Here is a 24831-nt window from a genome sequence, read left to right as displayed (position 1 = left end):
TCTGTTCATTTACATTTTCAGCTCTGGGTTTGGTTCTGCTGTCTACAGTGGCTGAGTCTACTTTGTAGGCCTTCCTTACCAGCTAACCCAACCAACCTTGTGTCGTTTCTATCTATACTCTTAATCTAAGATTATAAAAAATTTTTCCTTTCCATTCTAAAGTAATCTTTAGATAGATTGAGGGTTGTTTTTTTTTTTTTGCATCTTAAAATGGAAACAAACTCTTTAGACAATTGTATAGCATTACGGTAATTTACAATTGTTGGGTGTGTAAGCTCCTGTTCTCTTACATAAAATGTAATTATTAGCATAAACAAACAGCAATAGTTTTACCATTTGTCCTCACAAATACTGAAAAATGGAATTGTTACACATTAAGGACGTCTTGGGTTATTTTGTTGCCAAAACATCTATGAAAATAATGCTTTAGACGTCTTTGGATTTTATTTCAGCACTGCATATGTCCATAGAAGACAGCATAAAATGGCTCAGAGAAGTTATGGCTGAAATAGGACCATCCCATTCACAAAAAAATGAGGAATGGAATATCTTTGATGTAAAACAAGCCAATGCTATTGTTGATTACTTGAAAGTCAGGTATGGACTTTTTTCAGTAGCATTTAGTTTTCACTTTATGTTTTCTAGAAAATGTCTATTAAATAGAAGCTAATTCAATTTTTAATGAAGTTAGACATTTACAAAATTTTTGCAGTAATTAACCCAACTGATAATTAGATAATATTCAAATCATCCATCCAATAAATAAAAACTAGGACATTGAACATTTTGGCTTTCCTTGCATTCTTAAAAAGAAGTTTATGTTTGATAAGCATAATTTCATTTAGATCTATAATTCTTGGCTAAGAATTTTTTTCTCTGAATCTCTAAATAATACTGTTCTTATTAATCAAATGATTCTTTCAGATTATTCAGATTTGATTGCAATAGACTATACTACAGGTAGTTGACCTTGACTTTAAATTTTACATTTTAAAGAGTAACATTTCCATTTAAACGTTTATTTTAAATGCTTTATATTAGAAATTGAAGAGATTTATATACATACTTCCTCAAATTTATTATATACCCTGAAATATTTGTAGTATTGACCAATTAAATTCATTAAGTCTTTCTTTGTGCTTCGAAAATGATGGTGGATGGAGGGAAAGTATTTTTCTTACAGTGATTCTTCATTGTTGAACTAAGAAATCTGTCTTTTTATATGATCTGTCACAAGGTCTGCATTAGAGTTTTGCATCTCTCCCAAGGGACATTTTTTAAGTTAGCAAATATTTAAACAAGAGTTGGTAAAAAATCTTTCTTTTGCCTAACTAAAAGTTTCTGCAGAATTTCTTTGTTCCTCTGTTACTATATACTGCAGTACTTTCCAACTTTAAGTTTTACAATTCTAAAATAAATGGTGCTGTATGATGGTCTAGACATGCTCATGATTTGCTTGGCAAGGATCCTGGTTGTAGCCTGGAAGTTTTTAAAAAACTAATGTGTTTAATATGATAAGGTTTATATACTGGTTTCTGGCATGAATTAATAATGGTGTATGATATATTTTTATGTAATAGCATTTGATATAATATGACTTCTTAATGTTACAGTATACCTCCTAATGTGTGTCTCTCACTAAAAGCCACAGTAGTCTTCATATCAATTAAAGGGAGATCCTTGTGTGGCGGGGAGGGAAGGGAGTGGAAACCCAGAGCTGGAGGAGAACTTGTTCCCCAAGGTATTTCTGCCCATCAGAGTTTGGAAATCACTGGGCAGGGGGAATTCTCTGCACATTTGTAGAGCATCCTTCTTTCCCTTCTCTCTCCATTTGAGCCTTCCAGGTCTCTCTAGCAGAATACATTTTTCAGCTGAGCTCTCAACCCAAGAGTTTTATAGTGGGCACCAGGACTGATAGTTAACCACAGCACCAAAACCCATGCACTTTCTAGATGGTGAAAGATGGCAGCTCTTTTCTCTTTCATATCATCTTTCTGGACAAATGTTCATCAGCGTATTTCTTGACATTTTATTGACATTCAGAAAATGGTTAAGTGAAGAGGGGATGTCAGTGTTAGTCACCTTTTGACCCTAACCAGGGTAACTTCACACACCAAAAATACCTAGTCTTACTTCTCCAAAAAAAAAAAAGTAATATTTGAAAGTTTAGTCAAATAAAGTAAATCAGAACTAGCTTTTATGCTGTTTAATCTTTATATTGTGATTTCAAAGAAATTACATGTTTTAAGTGTCTCTGTCACAGAAATTAAAATATCAGTTGGTAAGTAGGATATCTGGAATTGATTCTGAAGTTGTGTCAAGAGAAATGTGCTTTTCTGCAACACCTGTTCAGAATGTCTCATGTGTCCACAAATGCAAGTTTAATGTCAATTAAATCATATAATACTTTTCATTTTAATGACTGCAAAGAAGTTTTCTAAATATGAAGCTAGCTCAGTTATCAAAAAAAAGTATAACCATTTTTCAGTTTAACCTAATAATTAAGTTTAATCAACCAGTGAAAGCCCTAGTCAGTTTTGGGAGTGCACGTTTTGGAATGTGACCTATAGCACATGAAACTTAACTGACAATAAAATTGAAATTTCGGGGACTTCCCTGGCAATCCAGTGGTTAAGACTCCATGCTTCCAATGCAGGGGGTATGGGTTAGATCCCTGGTCAGGGAACTAAGATCCCACATGCTGCGTGGCCAAAAATTTAAAAAATAAATAAATAAAGCTTAAAAAAATTGAAATTTCATTTGTTGCTCTTAATAGAGTCTACACTGTATATTCCATGATGTGTCTGTGAATTGAAAAAATGAATACCAGAATTCCTCCCCAGCATTGCTACTGAGTAATCTACTTATGCAACATATACATAGCTTTTTAATATAAGACGTCATTTAGACATGTATCTGGTTCAAGGACATTTCTGTCATTGTATATTCTATGTATTCCCTGGAAATCAGGTGAAGGTAAAGTGCACAGACATATACTCAATATAAGAAAACACTTCTAAAACACCTCTTCAGGGGCTTCCCTGGTGGCGCAGTGGTTGAGAGTCCTCCTGCCGATGCAGGGGACACGGGTTCGTGCCCCGGTCCGGGAAGATCCCACATGCCGCGGAGCCGCTGGGCCCGTGAGCCATGGCCGCTGAGCCTGCCCGTCCGGAGCCTCTGCTCCGCAACGGGAGAGGCCACAACAGTGAGAGGCCCGCGTACCGGAAAAAGAAAAAAAAACACCTCTTCACACAAATGTCCTTCCTGGCCTGGAGCCAGACATCTTGACCATTTTCATTCTGAGTAGTCTCCCTTTGATTTAGGACCAAGACAAGATGCTTGACAAAAATAGTCTAGGGGCTTGAGTCAGCTGGGAGTCCAAAGGAAGAGGGAAAAAATACACTCCCATAACAGAAGTGTCACTTTGTTCCCATGTGAGGCCATTTAATAGCTCCCTGGTAATGTGAGAGAACCCCAGCTGTTGGTGGGGACCAGAGCAAAGCAATGGTGGTATGACTTGACCTGCCCCTGAGCAAGTGCCTCCCTTTGGTGGCCCCCCCCTCCCCTTATATGTCTCACTGTAGTCCTGGCCTTGCCCAACCCTGTATCTATGGCCACTGCATCCAAGTCATGCATTTTATTTTCATTGTAAGAAGTGAATTTCTTTTTTGGTATGGGATAATCTAATAACTGTATGCAATAAGGAGAATAACGTGGAAAGATTATGAAATTGCAGGAAGGAAGATTTATGAATTGACTTCGTTGTGTGACACAAGATGGGGAAAGGAAAGTTTTAGACTAGTTAACTGAGAAGAAGCCAAGCTGTTTCCAAAATATTCTACACTCCTTAATTTTTCTACTCAAAGTCAGTTACTGATAATGTAATAGTTTTAACCTTGAAGCTTTCTCTAGGTAACCAATGTAAGGGAAGGAGAGTTTGAATTTATTTTGCTTCATTGAATCATCAAACTTCACTAATCTTGTTGTATTTTCTAGCCAACAGATCAAAGTAATGTCAAAACCTAAGCTAGTTTTCTGTATGTTGATGACTAATTTGAATGTAGTCAAAAACAAAACAAAACAAAACAAACCATGACTGAGTCTGTACACCCATCAGTTTAATGGATTGTGTTAGTAGTGAGATCAACTGCTAATATAACTCAGAGAGACCCAGCTGCCTGAGGATTTCTTCATTGATTTCAAATGAATTGAAACTTTGATCCATTACAGCATTCAGGAGAAGCCATTATTATACATGCTCTGTAGCTACATTTTGCAAATGTTAATTTCTCAGTTATATTAAAATCAATTTTCTTAAATAGCAAAAGGCACCAGAGTGAAAGAGAAACCACTAAGACAATTTTTTGTTCTTCGGCATTTTGCTGTATTATGAGCCTATTAATTTTCCCAACCAGCAGGAAGAGAATTAGAAAAATTCAAATATTATCACAAACAGGATATTAGAAGTCAACCCTTCAGTAAATTTTTAACTCTCAGTAACACATTGCTGAGATCTTTAATCTTACTTGAACTATATATTTTTAAGCTCTTTTAGCTCTTTATAGTTTTTATACACTGACCATTTAGTCTTTCGGGTAGGAACTAAAGAAATTATCTTTCTCAAATTAATTCTTCTCTTTGATGTGTAATGGAATATTCTTCAAGAAAATCATTCATCTAAAAAGTATTTCAGTTAATGTTGCATCATTCTTCAGGTGTTATCAGAAATTACCTTAATCTTGAAACAGTTTGAGAATGTGAGAAGTAATTGATATGGAAGTAGCCTATAGAATTCAGTGCTATTCATATGAGAGGAAATTGACTCCAGTTTGGAACAAAACATGAAAAAGAATGTGAAGTTTGGTGTTATTTAGAGGCAGTGCAATATTTGGTTGTGAGCCAGGAAAAGTCAAGATGAAATCTACCCCAAACCTATCCACTCATCACAGATTAGTTTACTGATATTAATTTAGGTACTATGTTATATTGTCAGTGTCTCAAAAAAAATAAACCTTTAATTGCTTAGCATTTCTGGGCAACTTATTTTGGAGTAAAGGAGGTGGTTAACTTCATATTAGTGTTTAATATCTTTAGCTTGGTCAATTCAAACAACTTTCCTGTAATAAATATTCTTACATATTTGCTCTTTTTTCCTGAAATAAACTTATCAGCTTTCCACATTTATTTTGTATTTCAGCTTATTTCAACACTACAAGCTGTATGAGTTTCTGTTCTTCTCTGCCAGGGAAGAAATTGTGATAGGAACTGAGGTAAGTAATTTATCTAGATGGAACCAATTAGGCTGAATCACTTAATGCATGCTGATCAGCATCTGGGTCTTTAACAGCTGAAAGCAGCTTCTTGTCAAGATTACTCAAGTGTTAATATAACCAACTAGTAGTTTGCAAAAAGAATAATTACATAGAGTGAGCTTTGGATTAAGAAAGTAAGCTGTCTTTTGGCATTAAAGGTATTGTTAATCATGTATACTTTATGTATTTATGGATTATTTGACAAAGCTCAGTTGGATAGAGTATGTACGTCTTCATACAAATAAACTCAGGAAAAGTGAGATAAATTAATTCTGTTAAATCTCTTCTAATTTCATATTTATTTTCAGTATACTCATTGTTTAAGGCCTAATTCAAATCCCACTTCCTCAATGAAGCAGACCTTCCTTAATTGCATCACATCTCAAAGGAAGGGCTTAGACAAACTCTTTAATCATGTTCTATTATTTTATTCCAATTGATCTCTTTCTGCTGAATACTGGCTACTCTGAGCACACCAATAAGCATGTAAATCTGTACCATGTTTATGGTTTCCTAATTGTTTCCTGTGGATTGATATAGTTTACATAATCCAACTGTAATTTCCTTGAAGGCAAGGATCGTGTGCTATTTTTCTACACAGCATATAGTATAATGCAGGACATAGTAACCCCTCGTAATATGACATAAGTGATTCAGTGACAGTGCATATAATAGCAGTTCTACAAGAAATGGTCTACTTAAAGATACTTTTGCACAGCCTTACATATAATCACATGTATGTATTTACTAGAAATGAATCCTGGGTAAGAGAACATCTTAAGGAGGCTAAAGATGCCATCAGAAGTACTCCTTAGATGCTCAACTGCTTGAGGAGGCTGTACTGCCTAGAAATATAGGAGATAGGAATGGCCATGGTCAGACATAAAGTGAATAAGGGATGGGACTTCCATGGTGGTGCAGTGGTTAAGAATCTGCCTGCCAATGCAGGGGACACGGGTTCAAGTCCTGGTCCGGGAAGATCCCTCATGCCACGGAGCAACTAAGCCTGTGCGCCACAACTACTGAGCCTGCACTCTAGAGCCCGCAAGGCACAACTACTGAAGCACGTGGGCCACAACTACTGAAATCCACACACCTAGAGCCCATGCTGCACAACAAGAGAAGCCACCGCAATGAGAAGCCCGCACACTGCAACAAAGAGTAGCCCCCGCTTGCCGCAATGAGAGAAAGCCCATGTGCAGCAACAAAGACCCAACGCAGCCAAAAATAAATAAATAATAAAATAAATTTATTAAAAAATAAATAAAGTGAATAAGGGGATATTTACATTATCTTTATAATTTCCCTGATATTAAGAACCAGATGGAATGTGCCAAATGTTCTGTCTTCCCTAGTATTGTTATTCTGCACTTTATAAATTGCTTACTTCATTAAACACCTCAGTCACTGTGTCTCAGTCTCCACTTGGGTACTTGTTCTAATGCTGGCCTTTTAAATGAACTGAAGGAAAACAAGGAACCCTTTTTGCTTTTGACTTTCCTTAAAGTTTCTCCTTTGCAGTCTCCTCATACTGTAGCTTAAATTAGGTGTCACTTGATGAAGTTTCACTGACAAAGTTTCCATGTCAGAATTACATCATACAGTGTGACAGCATTGCAGTAATTATCTGTTAGGAATACAATCCTATCTCATCTATTCAGCAAAACTTTGGGAAAATGATAGTGGCTTCAATAGCAGCATATGCAGACATTTAGAATCATCAAGAAAAAAAGTTTCATAAAGAACTCCCTTTTCCCTTTGTTAATTACACAATCATGCCTTTCTTCTCCATTGTAAGGTTATATTTAGGTGACATTTATGCTTATGGAAAGATAAAATGGAGAAAGCAGACAAAGATTGGCTCATTTATTTTCTATTGTCTTTTGTATTTTTCCCAAGCTGACCAGAGCTATTAAAAAAAAGTCCTTAAGGAAGGGATATTGGGTCTTAAGGAATTAACCCGTTCATAGAATTTTAAAGGATTAACCAAAGCAAGTGTTATACTACAATATTTTGTGACATTTTAGAAGTGTCTGATAACCTTTGGTGCAAATACCATTTTTTAAATTAACAACCTTTCATAGAGGAAGCAGAGGCTTGCCCCACTAATGTAGTTATTCATACTGACCTCAGGGCTCTGGAACCAAACAAGGGCCATACAACAGCCATATAAATGTTCCAAATATAAATCTCAGGCAAGCATTCAAGGTAGATAACACTGACGAAATTTAGTTTCTTTCTTAGTTGTGGATAGATGATTTTAAGAAAACATGTAAATTGCTTCTAAGAATAATGGCTAAATATTAATTCTAATTACTAATAGAGAACATAAATCATATTCATACTTTTCTTGGGTTTTAGTTTATAGAAAATTGAATTTGTATTTTTGAATTTAACAATTGTTTCTAGCAATTTCTACTCACCTTTTACAAGATATTTCATGTTACACCTTAGAGGCATATTTTCGGTAAGTCATTATTCTTGACCTGAGATTTTTCATAATCTAGAAATCTAATAGGTATAGTTCTGTAAGCAGCATGTGTTGTAGTTCATTCAACCGTTCGCATATAATAGTGTTGTTCACAATATACATTGAAAAAGGCAGTAAACAACTAGAATGAACTAGAATAATGACAGAATGGAGCAGAAAACGAAGGCAGCAGATACCTGTAGTTGTAGCCATCTTAGTGGATGAAGTACTGTGTGACACTTATTTTATTTATAGAGATGAGGATTCCCTTTTAAGCACCCAAGCCAGGAGCTCTCCAAATCTATTGTTTTGACAATGCAATTAGACCACAGATCCACAGACTTAAGAACTGTAAGGGAACCAGAATCTCCTTAAGGAATATATTTTTTCTTTGGCCTTAAGGACCCACCCAGAAACCTGGAAACTGCTATGTCCTTTGCTTTTATTACCTGAAAACTAGAAGAAGCAGTGAATACTTGCACACAAAGAACGCTATTGGACATTAGCAGTGATGATGGTCAAAAAACTCATAGCAGATACCCTAAGTCATGGTTCTAACCATGTATCTACTGCCAGGCATCTACTAAAATGAGATGATGCAGCTTTAACAATGACATATTCATTATTCCACATATGTTATCCAGTTCCTGTTGTGCTCTGGGCCTGTGCTAAGTTCTAGGGGTACACAGTGACGAGCAATGATTCTTGTCCTCAAGGAGTTTATTGTCAAATGAGAGGAGAGAGATGATTACATAAGTAATTACAAAATAGGGTGGTTTCCAGTAACAAGTGAAATCTAAGAGGAAATGTAAAGGTTGTGATGAGTTAGCCAGAAGTGCATTTTATATTTTTGGTGCAAGTGAAAGGAATTCCTCTCAAAATAATTAATTAAAAAGTGGGGGGTATATTATTAGATCACTCATTGGTAAATGCAGGGGATGAAAGCTGGACTAAAGCCAACTGGATCTAAGTAGTCAGCAGTGTTATTGAGTGTGTATGTAAATACATGTGGGTGTGTGTATGCATGCACGTGGTTCAGTCTCTCATCTCTCCTAGACTTTTTTCATTTCTTTTTTCTGAAGGGCCTTGTTCCCTTCTACTGCAGACAGGCTTCCTTCAGCTGGTGGTAGACATGAAAGAGGCAGCTCCAGTTTAGCAACTCCAAAAGAAAGAGACATTCTTTCTCCCAGTATTATTGTCTGTGCTTGTGTCATGCATCCACTCTCAATTAGTCACTATGGCCAGAGGAGTAATGTTATTAGAAGACCCAAGTTGACTGTATTGAATGGGTGACAGAGGATGAATAGGTCCCCAAAAGCAGCAGGAAGAACTTTTGCAAAAGGGAATAGTGATTTTATCAAAAGAGTGAACTAAGCACACATGTACAACTCCTCTTCCATCTAAAATCCCATAAAAGACCAAAATTTTCAAAATTCATAATGCTGTAGATAAGAGCTTTTATGACATCTAAAATTATTGATTACTGATTAGATGAAACTACAGCCCCATATGTACTGAGAAGATGCTACAGAGTTAATGCTGCATTTATTTAGGCATCCTCAATTGTTACAGAAATGGGAGAAGCTTTAGGGGGAAAATAATGAAAGCAAGTAGAGCAACTGCACCATTTAGTCCGTTTACCTTCTGCTGCTTACATAGAGCACTGGGACTCCATGACATTTGCTCCAGAGCTAAAGAAACTATTGTGGACATTGATGCCAAAGAGAAGGGCAGATCTAGAGTGGCCGCTGATGTTCAGAAGGGACAGTGAATACACCCTGAATATAAGCTACTGGCACACCTAACTACCATCATTCTTTACGGCTCCCCTACAGTCTCTAGAGGCAAGCTATGGCAAACAAACATCCACAGACAAATGAACCAGGATCATCTAATGTAAAGATAAATCAACAAGCAGTTGAGGAAAATAAAATCATAAGAGAGGGATTCCCTGGTGGCGCAGTGGTTGAAAATCCGCCTGCCAATGCAGGGGACACAGATTCGATCCCTGGTCTGGGAAGATCCCACATGCCGCAGAGCAACTAAGCCCATGTGCCACAACTACTGAGCCTGCACTCTAGAACCTGTGTGCTGCAACTACTGAGCCCGCGTGCCAACTACTGAAGCCGCATGCCTAGAGCCTGTGCTCCACAACAAGAGAAGCCACCACAATGAGAAGCCTGCACACCCCAACAAAGAGTAGCCCCTGCTCACTGCAGCTAGAGAAAAGCTCATGAGCAGCAATGAAGAGCCAATACAGCCAAAAATAAATAAAATAAATAAATTTATTAAAAATAATTTTTAATTTATTAAAAATAATTTTTAGGGGGATTGGAACCAAGATGGCAGAGTAAAAGGATGTGCTCTCACTCCCTCTTGCAAGAGCACCAGGATCACAACTAGCTGCTGGACAATCATCGACAGGAAGACATTGGAACTCACCAAAAAAGATACCCCACGTCCAAGGACAAAGGAGAAGCCACAGTGAGACGGTAGGAGGGGCACAATCACAGTAAAATCAAGTCCCATAACTGCTGGGTGGGTGACTCACAAACTGGCGAACACTTATACCACAGAAGGTCACCCACTGGAGTGAAGGTTCTGAGACCCACATCAGGCTTCCCAACCTGGGAGTCCAGCAATGGGAGGAGGAATTCCTAGAGAATCAGACTTTGAAGGCTACTGGGATTTGATTGCAGGACTTCAACAGAACTGGGGAAAACAGAGACTCCACTCTTGGAGGGCACACACAATGTAATGTGTGCATTGGGACCCAGGGGAAGGAGCAGTGACCCCAGGGGAGACTGAAGCAGACCTACCTGCTAGTGTTGGAGGGTCTCCTGCAGAGGCGGGGTGGGCGGGTGGCTGTGGCTCACCATGGGGACAAGGACACTGGCAGCAGAAGTTCTGGGAAGTACTCCTTGGCATGAGCCCTCCCAGAGTCCGCCATTAGCCCCACCAAAGAGCCCAGGTAGGCTCCGGTGTTGGGTTGCCTCAGGCCAAACAACCAACAGGGAGGGAACCCAACCACCCATCAGCAGTCAAGCAGATTAAAGTTTTACTGAGCTCTGCCCACCAGAGCAACAGTCAGCTCTACACACCACCAGTCGCTCCCATCAGGAAACTTGCATAAGCCTCTTAGATAACCTCATCCACCAGAGGGCAGACAGCAGAAGCAAGAAGAACTACAGTCCTGCAGCCTGTGGAACAAAAACCACATTCAAAGAAAGATAGACAAGAGGAAAAGGCAGAGGGCTATGTACCAGACGAAGGAACAAGATAAAACCCCAGAAAAACAGCTAAATGAAGTGGAGATAGGCAACCTTCCAGAAAAAGAATTGAGAATAATAATAGTGAAGATGATCCAGGACCTTGGGAAAAGAATGGAGGCAAAGATCGAGAAGATGGAAGAAATGTTTAACAAAGACCTAGAAGAATTAAAGAACAAACAAACAGAGATGAACAATACAATAACTGAAATGAAAACTATACTAGAAGGAATCAATAGCAGAATAACTGAGGCAGAAGAACGGATAAGTGACCTGGAAGACAGAATGGTGGAATTCACTGCTGCAGAACAGAATAAAGAAAAAAGAATGAAAAGAAATGAAGACAGCCTAAGAGACCTCTGGGACAATATTAAATGCTACAACATTCACATTATAGGGGTCCCAGAAGGAGAAGAGAGAGAGAAAGGACCAGAGAAAATATTTGAAGAGATTATAGTCGAAAATTTCCCTAACATGGGAAGAGAAAAAGCAACCCAACTCCAGGAAGTGCAGAGAGTCCCATACAGGAGAAACCCAAGGAGAAACACACCAAGACACATAGTAATCAATTTGGCAAAAATTAAAGACAAAAAAATTATTAAAAGCAGCAAGGGAAAAACGAGAAATAACATACAAGGGAACTCCTATAAGGTTAACAGCTGATTTCTCAGCAGAAACTCTACAAGCCAGAAGGGAGTGGCATGATATATTTAAAGTGATGAAAGAGAAGAACCAAGATTACTCCACCTGGCAAGGATCTCATTCAGATTCGATGGAGAAATCAAAAGCTTTACCAACAAGCAACAGCTAAGAGAATTCAGCACCATCAAACCAGCTCTACAACAAATGATAAAGGAACTTCTCTAAGTGGGAAACACAAGGGAAGAAAAGGACCCAGAAAAACAAACCCAAAACAATTAAGAAAATGGTAATAGGAACATACATATCGATAATTACCTTAAACGTGAATGGATTAAATGCTCTAACCAAAAGACACAGGCTTGCTGAATGGATACGAAAACAAGACCCATATATATGCTGTCTACAAGAGACCCACTTCAGACCTAGGGACACATTCAGACTGAAAGTGAGGGGATGGAAAAAGATATTCCATGCAAATGGAAATCAAAAGAAAGCTGGAGTAGCAATATTCATATCAGATAAAATAGACTTTAAAGAATGTTACAAGAGACAAGGAAGGACACTATGTAATGATCAGGGGATCAATCCAAGAAGAAGATATAACAATTATAAATGTATATGCACCCAACATAGGAGCACCTCAATACATAAGGCAACGGCTAACAGCTCTAAAAGAGGAAATCGACAGTAACACAATAATACTGGGGAACGTTAACACCTCACTTACACCAATGGACAGATCATCCAAAATGAAAATAAATAAGGAAACAGAAGCTTTAAATGACACAATAGACCAGATAGATTTAATTGATATTTATAGGACATTCCATACAAAAACAGCAGATTACACTTTCTTCTCAAGTGCACACAGAACATTCTCCAGGATAGATCACATCTTGGGTCACAAATCAAGACTCAATAAATTTAAGAAAATTGAAATCATATGAAGCATCTTTTCTGACCACAATGCTATGAGATTAGAAATGAATTACAGGGAAAAAAACGTAAAACACACAAACACGTGGAAGCTAAACAATACGTTACTAAATAACCAAGAGATCACTGAAGAAATCAAAGAGGAAATCAATACCTAGAGACAAATGACAATGAAAACAATACGATCCAAAACCTATGGGATGCAGCAAAAGCAGTTCTAAGAGGGAAGTTTATAGCTATACAAGCCTACCTCAAGAAACAAGAAAAATCTCAAATGAACAATCTAACCTTACACCTAAAGGAACTAGAGAAAGGACAATCAAAAACCAAAGTTAGCAGCAGGAAAGAAATCATAAAGATCAGAGCAGAAATAAATGAAATAGAAACAAAAAAAAAATAGCAAAGATCAATAAAACTAAAAGCTGGTTCTTTGAGAATATAAAGAAAATTGATAAACCATTAGCCAGACTCATCAAGAAAAAGAGGGAGAGGACTCAAATCAATAAAATTAGAAATGAAAAAGGAGAAGTTACAACAGACACCACAGAAATACATAGCATCCTAAGAGACTACTAGAGGCAACTGTGTGCCAATAAAATGGACAACCTGGAAGAAATGGACAAATTCTTAGAAAGGTATAACCTCCCAAGACTGAACCAGGAAGAAATAGAAAATATGAACAGAACAATCACAAGCAATGAAATTGAAACTGTGATTTAAAATCTTCCAACAGGGCTTCCCTGGTGGTGCAGTGGTTGAGAGTCCACCTGCTGATGCAGGGGACACGGGTTCGTGCCCCGGTCTGGGGGGATCCAACATGCCATGGAGCAGCTGGGCCCGTGAGCCATGGCCACTGGGCCTGAGCGTCCGGAGCCTGTGCTCTGCAGCAGGAGAGGCCACAGCAGTGAGAGGCCCGCGCACCACAAAAAAAAAAAAAAAAAAAAAAAAAAATCTTCCAACATCAAAAGTCCAGGACTAGATGGATTCACAGGTGAATTCTATCAAACAGAGAAGAGCTAACAATGATCCTTCTCAAATTCTTCCAAAAAATTGCAGAGGAAGTAACACTCCCAAACTCATTCTATGAGGCCACCATCACCCTGGTACCAAAACCAGACAAAGATACTACAAAAAAAGAAAATTACAAACCAATATCAGTGATGAATATAGATGCAAAAATCCTCAACAAAATACTAGCAAACAGAGTCCAACAACACATTAAAAGGATCATACACCATGACTAAGTGGGATTTATCCCAGGGATGCAAGGATTCTTAATATACGCAAATCAATCAATGTGATATACCATGTTAACAATTGAAGAATAAAAACCATATGATCATCTCAATAGATGCAGAAAAAGCTTTTGACAAAATTCAACACCCATGTATGATAAAAACTCTCCAGAAAGTGGGCATAGAGGGAACCTACCTCAACATAATAAAGGCCATGTACAACAAACCCACAGCAAACATCATTCTCAATGGTGAAAAATTGAAAGCATTTCCTCTAAGATTGGGAACAAGACAAGGATGTCCACTCTTGCCACTATTATTCAACATACTTTTGGAAGTCCTAGCCACGGCAATCAGGGAAGAAAAAGCAATAAAAGTAGCACAAATTGGAAAAGAAGAAGTAAAACTGTCACAGTTTGCAGGTGACATGATACTATACATAGAGAATCCTAAAGATGCCACCAGAAAACCACTAGAGCTCATCAGTGAATTTGGTAAAGTTGCCGGATACAAAATTAATGCACAGAAATCTCTTGCATTCCTATACACTAATGATGAAAAATCTGAAAGAGAAATTAAGGAAACACTCCCATTTACCACTGCAACATAAAGAATAAAATACCTAGGAATAAACCTACCTAGGGTGACAAAAGACCTGTATGCAGAAAATTATAAGACACTGATGAAAGAAATTAAAGATGATACCAACAGATGGAGAGATATACCATGTTCTTGGACTGGAAGAATCAATATTGTGAAAATGACTATACTACCCAAAGCAATCTACAGATTAAATGCAATCCCTATCAAATTACCAATGGCCTTTTTTACAGAACTAGAACAAAAAATCTTCAAATTTGTATGGAGACACAAAAGACCCAGAATAGCCAAAGCAGTCTTGAGGGAAAAAAATGGAGCAGGAGGAATCAGACTCCCTGACTTCAGACTATACTACAAAGCTACAGTAATCAAGACAGTATGGTACTGGCACAAAAACAGAAACATAGATCAATGGAACAAAATAGAAAGCCCAGAAATAAACCCACGCACCTATGGTCAACTAATCTATGAAAAAGGAGGCAAGGATATACAATGGAGAAAAGACAATCTCTTCAATAAGTGGTGCTGGGAAAACTGGACAGCTACATGTAAAAGAATGAAATTAGAGCACTCCCTAACACCATACACAAAAATAAACTCAAAATGGATTAGAGACCTAAATGTAAGACCGGACACTATAAAACTCTTAGAGGGAAACATAGGAAGAACACTTTTTGACATAAATCACAGCAAGGTCTTTTTTGATCCACCTCCTAGAGTAATGGAAATAAAAACAAAAATAAACAAATGGGACCTAATGAAACTTCAAAGCTTTTGCACAGCAAAGGAAACAAGACAAAAAGACAACCGTCAGAATGGGAGAAAATAGTTGCAAACAAATCAATGGACAAAGGATTAATCTCCCAAATGTATAAACAGCTCATGCAGCTCAATATTAAAAAAACAAACAACCCAATCCAGAAATGGCAGAAGACCTAAATAGACATTTCTCCAAAGGAGACATACAGATGGCCAGGAAGCACATGAAAAGCCACTCAACATCACTAATTATTAGAGAAATGCAAATGAATACTACAATGAGGTATCACCTCACACCAGTCAGAATGGGCATCATCAGAAAATCTACAAACAACAAATGCTTGAGAGGGGCTGGAGAAAAGGGAACCCTCTTGCACTGTTGGTGGGAATGTATATTGATACATCCACTATGGAGAACAGTATGGAGGTTCCTTAAAAATCTAAAAATAGAATTACCATATGATCCAGCAATCCCACTACTGGGCATATACCCAGAGAAAACCATAATTCAAAAAAACACATGCACCCCAATGTTCATTGCAGCACTATTTACAATAGCCATATCATGGAAGCAACCTAAATGTCCATCGACAGACGAATGCATAAAGAAGAGGTGGTACCTATATACAATGAAATATTACTCAGCCATAAAAGGGAACGAAATTGGGTCATTTGTAGAGACGTGGATCAATCTAGAGACTGACATACAGAGTGAAGTAAGTCAGAAAGAGAAAAACAAATATATATTAACGCACATATGTGGCACCTAGAAATATGGTACAGATGAACTCGTTTGCAGGGCAGAAATTGAGACACAGATGTAGAGAACAAATGTATGGACACCAAGGAGGGAAAGCGGTGGGGTGGTGGGGGTCATGGTGTGATGAATTGGGCGATTGGGATTGACATGTATACACTGATGTGTATAAAATTAATGACTAATAAGAACTTGCTGTATAAAATAATAAATATTATTCAAGTCATCCAATGAAAAATAAATAAATAATTTTTAAAACTTTGAAAAACAATCATAAGAAAGGTGTGAAACTCTATGGACAGATCAAACAATGGCTAAGGAACAGAGTTGACAGAGCAAATGGTAGAAAGCCTAAACTCTAATATTCTCAGAAAAGTTTGAAAGTTTATTGTTTTCTTGATAAATGAACTGATAGAGATCTTGTTTATTAAAAATGAGATTTGAAAACTTTTACTAAAGTATCAATTTTATGTTGATAGGCTTGAAAATCTAGAAAAAAACAGTATTCAGGGAAGTGTAAATTTTACTTGAGAAACTATAAATTTACTTGAGAGAGTGTAGAAAACCTTAATAGAATGATAACCATGTAAGACATTGAAAAATCTACATGTAAAAATGGCATCAGATGTGGAAGGTTTTACAGGCTAGTTCTACCAAAATTTCGAGGAGTAGATAATTCCCTTTTATATAAATTATTATAAAGCATAGAGTTGGAAAGCTTTCAACTCCTCCTCTGAAGTTAGTATAATCCTGAGAAAGTTTTGAATCTACTCTGTAAATTGATAATTATAAGCAAAAATGGAAAAGAATAATACAATTCATAGGCAACCTCAGTTATGAAAATAGATGCAATAATCTTAAATAAAATATTAGGAAGTGAAATATAGCAAAGGATCAGATGTTCAAATAGTGTTTATTCCAGATATGGAAGGATGGTTTAACACTGGGTTATCTATTAATATAATTCAGTACATTATCAGATTAGGGGAAGAAAAAACCAAGTGATCATCTCAATAAATATGGTCAAGCATTTGATAAACATCCATTTCTCATTTTAAAAAAACTCTAGTTAGTCAGTAATATAGAATTATACTCTTAACTCATAGAATATACCAAAAATTAAAATCTCACTAAAATATCTTAATGAAAACATTAAAATACCCACAAGGAACAAGACAAGCCTGATTACTTTTACCCAACATTGGATTTTTAGTTCCTAGCCAATGTGATAAAACAAAAAAGAAGTCAAAAGTAGAAGAAAAAGAAAGGTATTGAAAAACAAGATACAAAGCTGCCATTGTTTGCAGGTGGTATGATAAGAAACCAACATGAAGAAAATATTGCCCTGTATTTTAGTATTAACCTGTTAGAAAAGGATTACATTGGTAATAATGAAAATCATAAAATGTTTAGGAATGAATCTAACAAAATGTGCAAGAATGATGCAAAGAAAATTAAGCAGTTTTAGTAAAAATAAAAAAATTTAAATCATTAATAAATGGAGAGCAAATTTGTTCCCAGTTGAGGAGACTCAATTTTATGAAGATGTCATGTCACTCTAATTGGTAAACTCAGTATAATCACAATCAAAATGCCATGATTTTTGTAGCATTTTACCAAGTAGTTCTTTAAAACAAATTTTTTTATTGCAGAACGTTTCAATCATATACAAAGTAGAAGGAATAATATTAACTCTCATATATCCATTATCTAGCTTCAACAGTTATGAACTTATATCCATAATTGTTAAGTATTTTAATGTATGACTCTAAAATGTATTGAATTGAAGTAACTCTATAAGATCATCGAATACACAGTCAGTGTTCAAAAGCCCCTGATTATAACTGGTTTGTGTCTGTGTTTTGGTTTATTTACATACTTGTTTGTTTGTATGTTTTAGTAGCATCCAAATAAGATACGTACATTGCAATTAGATTAAGTTATTTTTAATTTATAGGTTCATTATTTGTATTTTTTTCTATTTCCTTGCACTTTATTTGTTGAAGACGCCAAATCTTCTATGCTATAGAATTTCCCACAGTCTTGTTTGCTAATTGCATTTCTGTGGTATCCTAAAGATGTCCCTGTATCTTCCATATTTCCAGTACATGGGTAGTTAATGTTGGAAGACTGACTAGATTTCAGTTCAAATGTTTAGCAAGAATGATTTGTAGGTGGTTTTGTACAATTTTATTAGGAGGTAATGTCTGGTTTTCTCTCTCTCTCTTTTTATATTTTGTCATTCATTTTTCATTCATGAGCTGGATATTTCTATAAGCAGAAACTTACACTCTTCAATTATTTGATTAAAGTGAGATACATGTTATATAGAAAAGACAGGATAAGTTCTTGATTCTCCTCCTTTCTCTAATAGTTTTCAAAATAATAAGTTGGGTTTTCAGTATCCTCCAAAAGTGATTGTGGTAGACTGAATAATGTTCCTTCTAAGAGGAGAAGGGAGAAGGGAGAGTCAGAGTCAGTTAAAAGGAGAGAGATTTGAAGATGGAGGAAGAGGCAAGGAGCCAAGGAATTCAGATGCCCTCTAGGAGCTGGATAAGACAAGGAAACAGATTCTCTACAGATTCTTCAGTAGAGCCTCTAGAATGAATGCATCCCTGTCAACACATTAAGTTGAGGACTTCTGACTCCCAGAACTATAAAATAAATATGTACTGATTTAAGCCACTGTTTGTGGTAATTTGCTGTAGCAGGAATAGGAAACTAAAATAGATTTTATTGTGTTTTGTTTTGTTGTGTTTTGATTCATTTTAATCACTATTCTTAATGCTCAATTTGACTCATTTTGACCAGTGATCCCATTGATTTATTTGCCAATTCCTGTCAGAATATCACCCTGCTTTAATTACTATACTATTATAGAATTTCTTGGTATCTGCTATGGCAATGCCTTCTTACTGATCTCCTCCTTCAATGTTTGGCTGATTATATAGTTCATGCTAAAATGCTGTAAAAGAAATGAAGAATATCTTTGATGGGCTTATTAGTAGACTGGAAACAGCTGAGGAAAGAATCTCTGAGCTAGAGGATATTATCAAAAGAATACTCAAACCAAAAACCAAAGAGAACAAACACTGAAAAAGAAAAAAAACAGAACAGACTATCCAAGGTCTGTGGGACAACTACAAAAGGTATAACATACATACAGTGGGAATACCAGAGTAGAAGGAGAGAAAGGATCAGAGGAAATATTTGAAATGATAATGAATTAAAAATTTCCCAAATTAATTTTCTTACATCCTGGGAGCCCAGAGAACACCAAAGATGATAAATGCAAAAAAAAAAAAAAAATTACAACTAGGCATATCATTTTTTAATTATATAAAATCAAAGATAAAGAAAAATCCTGAAAGAAGTTAGGAGGGCAAAACAAACTCAACGCAAAGAGGAAACAATATAAGAATTATTCCAACTTCTTCCGTAAAACCATACAAGCAAGAAATGTGTGGAGGGAAATGTTAAGTGTTGAGAGAAAAAAAACTACCAACCTGGAATTCCGTACCCTGTGAAATTTTCCTTCAAAGGTGAAAGAGAAATAAAGACTTTCTCAAACAAACAAAACTTGAGGGAATTTATTGCCAGTAGACCTCCCTTGCAAGAAATGTTAAAAGAAGTTGTTTAGAGAGAGGTAAAATAATACAGGTCAGAAACTTGGGTGTGCATAAAGTAAGGAAGTGCATCAAAGAGGGAATAAGTGAAGGTAAAATAAAAACTTTTATTTTTCTTATTATTAATTTATCTAACAGAAGTTAGTTTAAATAATAATAGCAATAATGTATTTGATTATATATATATATGCTTATCGACAAGTGACATAAATTTCATCACTGATACAAGGGACAACAGGGAGAAAATAGGTTTATTTTGTTATTATAAGGTCCTCACACTACCCATGAAACAGTATAGTGTTATTTGAAATTGGACTTGGATTAGCTATAAATGGATATTGCTCTAGAGAAGGCACTGAAAGAGTAACTATATATGTGATATGGTAAGAAATGGAAAGAAAAATTACAACCAGAAAGGCAGGAAAAGAGTGGAAGACAAAAATAGGAACAAAGAACAAAGGCAACAAATGGAAAAGAGAAACAAATATGGTACATATTAATCCAACTCTATCAATAATCACTTTTAATGTCAGTGGTCTAAATGATCAATAAAAGAGATTGTCTTAAAAACCATATGATCATCTCAATAGATGCAGAAAAAACCTTTTGACAAAATTCAACACCCATTTATGATGTTGAATATAATTTTATGTTATAAAAACTCTCCAGAAAGTGGGCATAGAGGGAACCTACCTCAACATAATAAAGGCCATATACGACAAACCCACAACAAACATCATTCTGAATGGTGAAAAATTGAAAGCATTTCCTCTAGGATCGGGAACAAGACAAGGATGTCCACTCTCGCCACTATTATTCAACATAGTTTTGGAAGTCCTAGCCACAGCAATCAGAGAAGAAAAAGAAATAAAAGTAGCACAAATTGGAAAAGAAGAAGTAAAACTGTCACTGTTTGCAGATGACATGATACTATACATAGAGAATCCTAAAGATGCCACCAGAAAACTACTAGAGCTCATCAATGAATTCAGTAAAGTTTCAGGATACAAAATTAACACACAGAAATCTGTTGCATTTCTATACACTAACAACAAAATATCAGAAAGAGAAATTAAAGAAACAATCCCATTTACCATCACATCAAAAAGAATAAAATACCTAGGAATAAACCTGTGTAAGGAGACAAAAGACCTGTACTCTGAAAACTATAAGACGTTGATGAAAGAAATCGAAGATAACACAAACAGATGGAAAGATATACCATGTTCTTGGACTGGAAGAATCAATATTGTCCAGATGACTATACTACCCAAGGCAATCTACAGATTCAGTCCAATCCCTATCAAGTTACCTATGGCATTTTTCACAGAACTAGAACAAAAAATACTAAAATTTATATAGAAACACAAGTGATCACAAGTAGCCAAAGCAATCCTGAGAAAGAAAAATGGAGGTGGAGGAATCAGACTCCCTGACTTCAGACTATACTACAAAGCTACAGACATCAAAACAGTATGGTACTGGCACAAAGACAGAAATATAGATCAATGGAACAGGATAGAAAGTGCAGAAATAAACTCATGTACCTATGGTCAATTAGTCTATGACAAAGGAGGCAAGATTATCCAATGGAGGAAAGACAGTCTCTACAATAAATGGTGCTGGGAAAACTGAACAGCTACATGTAAAAACGGAAATTAGAACATTCTTTAACACCATACACAAAAATAAACTCAAAATGGATTAAAGATCGAAATGTAAGCCCAGATAGTATAAAACTCTTAGAGGAAAACATAGGCAGAACATCTTTGACATAAATCACAGCAATATCTTTTTCAATCCATCTCCTAGAGTAATGGAAATGAAAAGAAAAATAAACAAATGGGACCTAATTAAGCTCAAAAGATTTTGCACAGCAAAGGAAACCATAAACAAAACGAAAAGACAACCTGCAGAATGGGAGAAAATATTTGCAAACAACGCAACCGACAAGGAATTAGTCTCCAAAATTTACCAACAGCTCATGTGGCTCAATATCAGAAAAACCAACAATGCAATCAAAAAATGGGCAGAAGACCTAAAAAGACATTTCTCCAAAGAAGGCATACAGATGGCCAAGAGGCAAATGAAAAGATGCTCAACATTGCTATTATTAGAGAAATGCAAATCTAAACTACAGTGAGATATCATCCCACACCAGTGAGAATGGTCATCATCAAAAATCTATAAACAGTAAGTGCTGGATAGGGTGTGGAGAAAAGGGAATCTGTATACACTGTTGGTGGGAATGTAAATTGGTATAGCCACCAAGGAGAACAGTATGGAGGTTCCTTAAGAAACTAAAAAATAGAGCTACCATATGATCCAGCAATCCTACTCCTGGGCATACATCCAGAGAAAAACATGGTTCAAAAGGATAGATGCACCTCAGTGTTCATTGCGGCACTGTTTACTATAGCCAAGACATGGAAGCATCCTACGTGTCCATTGACAGGTGAATGGATAAAGATGTGGTACGCATATACAATGGCCTAATACTCAGCCATTAAAAAGAATGAAATAATGCCATTTGCAGCAACATGGATGGACCTGGAGATTATCATGCTAAGAGAAGTAAGTCAGAAAGAGAAAGACAACATATGATATCACATGTGGAATCTAAAATATGACACAAATGAACTTATCTACAGAACAGAAACACACAGACATAAAGAATAGACTTGTGGTTGCCAAGGGGGAATGGGATGTGGGAGGGAAGGATTGGGAGTTTGGGATTAGCAGATCCAAACTATTGGGTTGGCCAAAAAGTTCACTCAGGTTTTTCTGTAAAAGTTTACAGAAGAACCCAAATGAACTTTTTGGCCAACCCAATATTATAGAGAAAATGGATAAATGATAGGTTCCTACTGTATATCACAGGGAACTATATTCAATATCCTGTGATAAACCATAGTGGAAAAGAATATGAAAAAGAATGTATATATATTTATAAGTAAATCACTTCACTGTACAGTAGAAATTAGCACATTGTAAATCATCTATACTTCAGTAAAATGAATTTAAAAATTTTTATGTGGTTTAAAATACACAGAGAATTAAAATAAACAATGATAATACCTTATAAATTGAAAGGAAGGTAAGGTAAATGGGTTAATGTGTTTTGTTTCTGTCATTTTTTTGAGAAAAGTAAAAGTACTGATTTATAAACATTTAATAAGTTAAGGATGTATATTGTAATCTCTAGGGTAAGCATTGCATAAATAATAAATGCTAAGCTAGTAGAGGAGGAAAATGGAATAATAAAATCCATTGGTTTAAAGTGCTAAATTTAAAACTTCTCATGTAAAAACATGAGAAAATATGGAGGAAATTTTTTTTAATTTTGAGATTAAATTTAGTCGTATGATTGGCTGCCTAAATTTTTCTAACGGCTTAATAAAGATACTATGAAGAAAAATGTTTTTAAAAAGGAACTTGGAGGGACTTCCCTGGTGGTCCAGTGGTTAACAATCTGCTTCCCAACGCAGGGGACTCAGGTTCGATCCCTGGTCGGGGAACGAAGGTCCCACATGCTGTGGGGAAACTAAGCCCATGCACCACAATTAGAGAGAAGCCCACACGCCTCAATGAAGAGCCCGCGCGTTGCAATGAAAGATCCCACATGCCTCAGGTAAGACCCAACACAGCCAAATAAATAAATATTAAAAAAAAATAAAAAGGATCTTGGGGGACACCCCTGGTGGTGCAGTGGTTAAGAATCCACCTGCCAATGCTGGAGACACGGGTTCAAGCCCTGGTCTGGGAAGATCCCACGTGCCGCGGACCAACTAAGCCCGTGGGCCACAACTACTGCGCCTGTGCTCTAGAGCCCACGAGCCACAACTACTGAGCCTGCGTGCCACAACTACTGAAGCCCGTGAGCCTAGAGCCCCTGCTCCGCAACAAGGGAAGGACCCGCAATGAGAAGCCGATGCACCACAGCGAAGAGTATCCCATACTCACTGCAACTAGAGAAAGCCCGCACACAGCAACGAAGACCCAATGCAGCCATAAATAAATAAATAAATTTATTTTTAAAAAACAGAACTTGGAGAAGATTTTTGCAAACTAATGTATAAAGGTCAAAATTATTTTACATACAAATAGTTCTTAGAGAATAAGTAAGAGACAAACAAGACAACAGAAACATGGCAAAGAATCTGAACAGACCATAAATATTACAGATGAACATAAATAAAGATAATTAACCTTACTATTTATCAAGGAACTACAGAAAAGAAAAGCTATTTTTCAACTATAATATTGGCTCATAACAAAAAGATTGATTAACTGCCAGTATTAATGAAGATGCAAGAAAACACAACCCTATGGTGAGAGGTTGATGAGAAGTTAAATTTATAAAGCCATTTTGGAGAGCAGATTAGCAAAATCAAATGGGAATATCCTTTGTCTCCCCAAATCTACTTATATGAATCATCTGTTTGGACATACTCATATAAAGCTTTTTATTCATGGATATTCATCAAAGCATGGTTTATAACAGCTAATAATTTCAGAAAGTGAATAAGAAGGGGAATGGTTAAATAAAATGAAGTATAATCACACTATAGAAAACTATCCAGTCTTTAGAAGGAATCCAATAGATCCTGATGTATGGTTATCTTAAGATCTCAAACATATGTTTAGTGAAAAAAGTATAGAAGTAGAACAATATGAATAGTGTTTCCATTTATTTTTAAATGCAGATAAACATGAAAATAAATAGACATGCCTATGCATTTAAATGATAGGAAAGGGCTTCCCTGGTGGCACAGTGGTTGAGAATCTGCCTGCCAATGCAGGGGACACGGGTTTGAGCCCTGGTCTGGGAAGATCCCACATGCCGCAGAGCACCTAAGCTCGTGTGCCACAACTACTGAGCCTGCACTATAGAGCCCGCTAGCCACAACTACTGAGCCCACATGCTGCAACTACTGAAGCCTGCATGTCTAGACCCTGTGCTCCACAACAAGAGAAGCCACCACAATGAGAAGCCCACACACCGCACCGAATAGTAGCCCCTGCTAACCACAACTAGAGAAAGCCCGTGTGCAGCAACAAAAGACCCAATGCAGCCAAAAATAAATAAATTAAATAAATAATTTTTTTTAAAAAAGTAAATGATAGTAAAGACTCAAAGGGCTAGAAGGATTTGAATTAATCTTTAACATGACATACCTTTGGGCAAGTGAGTGAAAAAGTAGGAGTTGGATAAGATATGAAGA

The 24831-nt window shown here is 36.4% G+C and overlaps 1 protein-coding gene across 12 annotated transcripts in view; it reads left to right on the top strand.

The window, feature by feature from the left end:
• Nucleotides 1-24831, top strand: part of CABCOCO1 (ciliary associated calcium binding coiled-coil 1) — a 128089-nt gene that overhangs the window by 32541 nt on the left and 70717 nt on the right. For 10 of the 12 annotated variants that reach the window (XM_067710853.1, XM_067710857.1, XM_067710855.1 and 7 more), the window contains exons 4-5: nucleotides 453-597; nucleotides 5198-5270. In XM_067710853.1, the coding sequence (XP_067566954.1) occupies nucleotides 453-597; nucleotides 5198-5270 (218 nt within the window). Of the gene's footprint in view, nucleotides 1-452; nucleotides 598-5197; nucleotides 5271-6260; nucleotides 13027-23094; nucleotides 23238-24831 lie in introns of those variants that run through there. The other 2 variants (XR_010935985.1, XM_067710856.1) reach the window with 2 other exon arrangements.

Source organism: Pseudorca crassidens, chromosome 16 (assembly GCF_039906515.1).
Source record: "Pseudorca crassidens isolate mPseCra1 chromosome 16, mPseCra1.hap1, whole genome shotgun sequence".
NCBI lineage: Eukaryota > Metazoa > Chordata > Mammalia > Artiodactyla > Delphinidae > Pseudorca > Pseudorca crassidens.
This window is presented reverse-complemented; position numbering and strand designations above follow the sequence as displayed.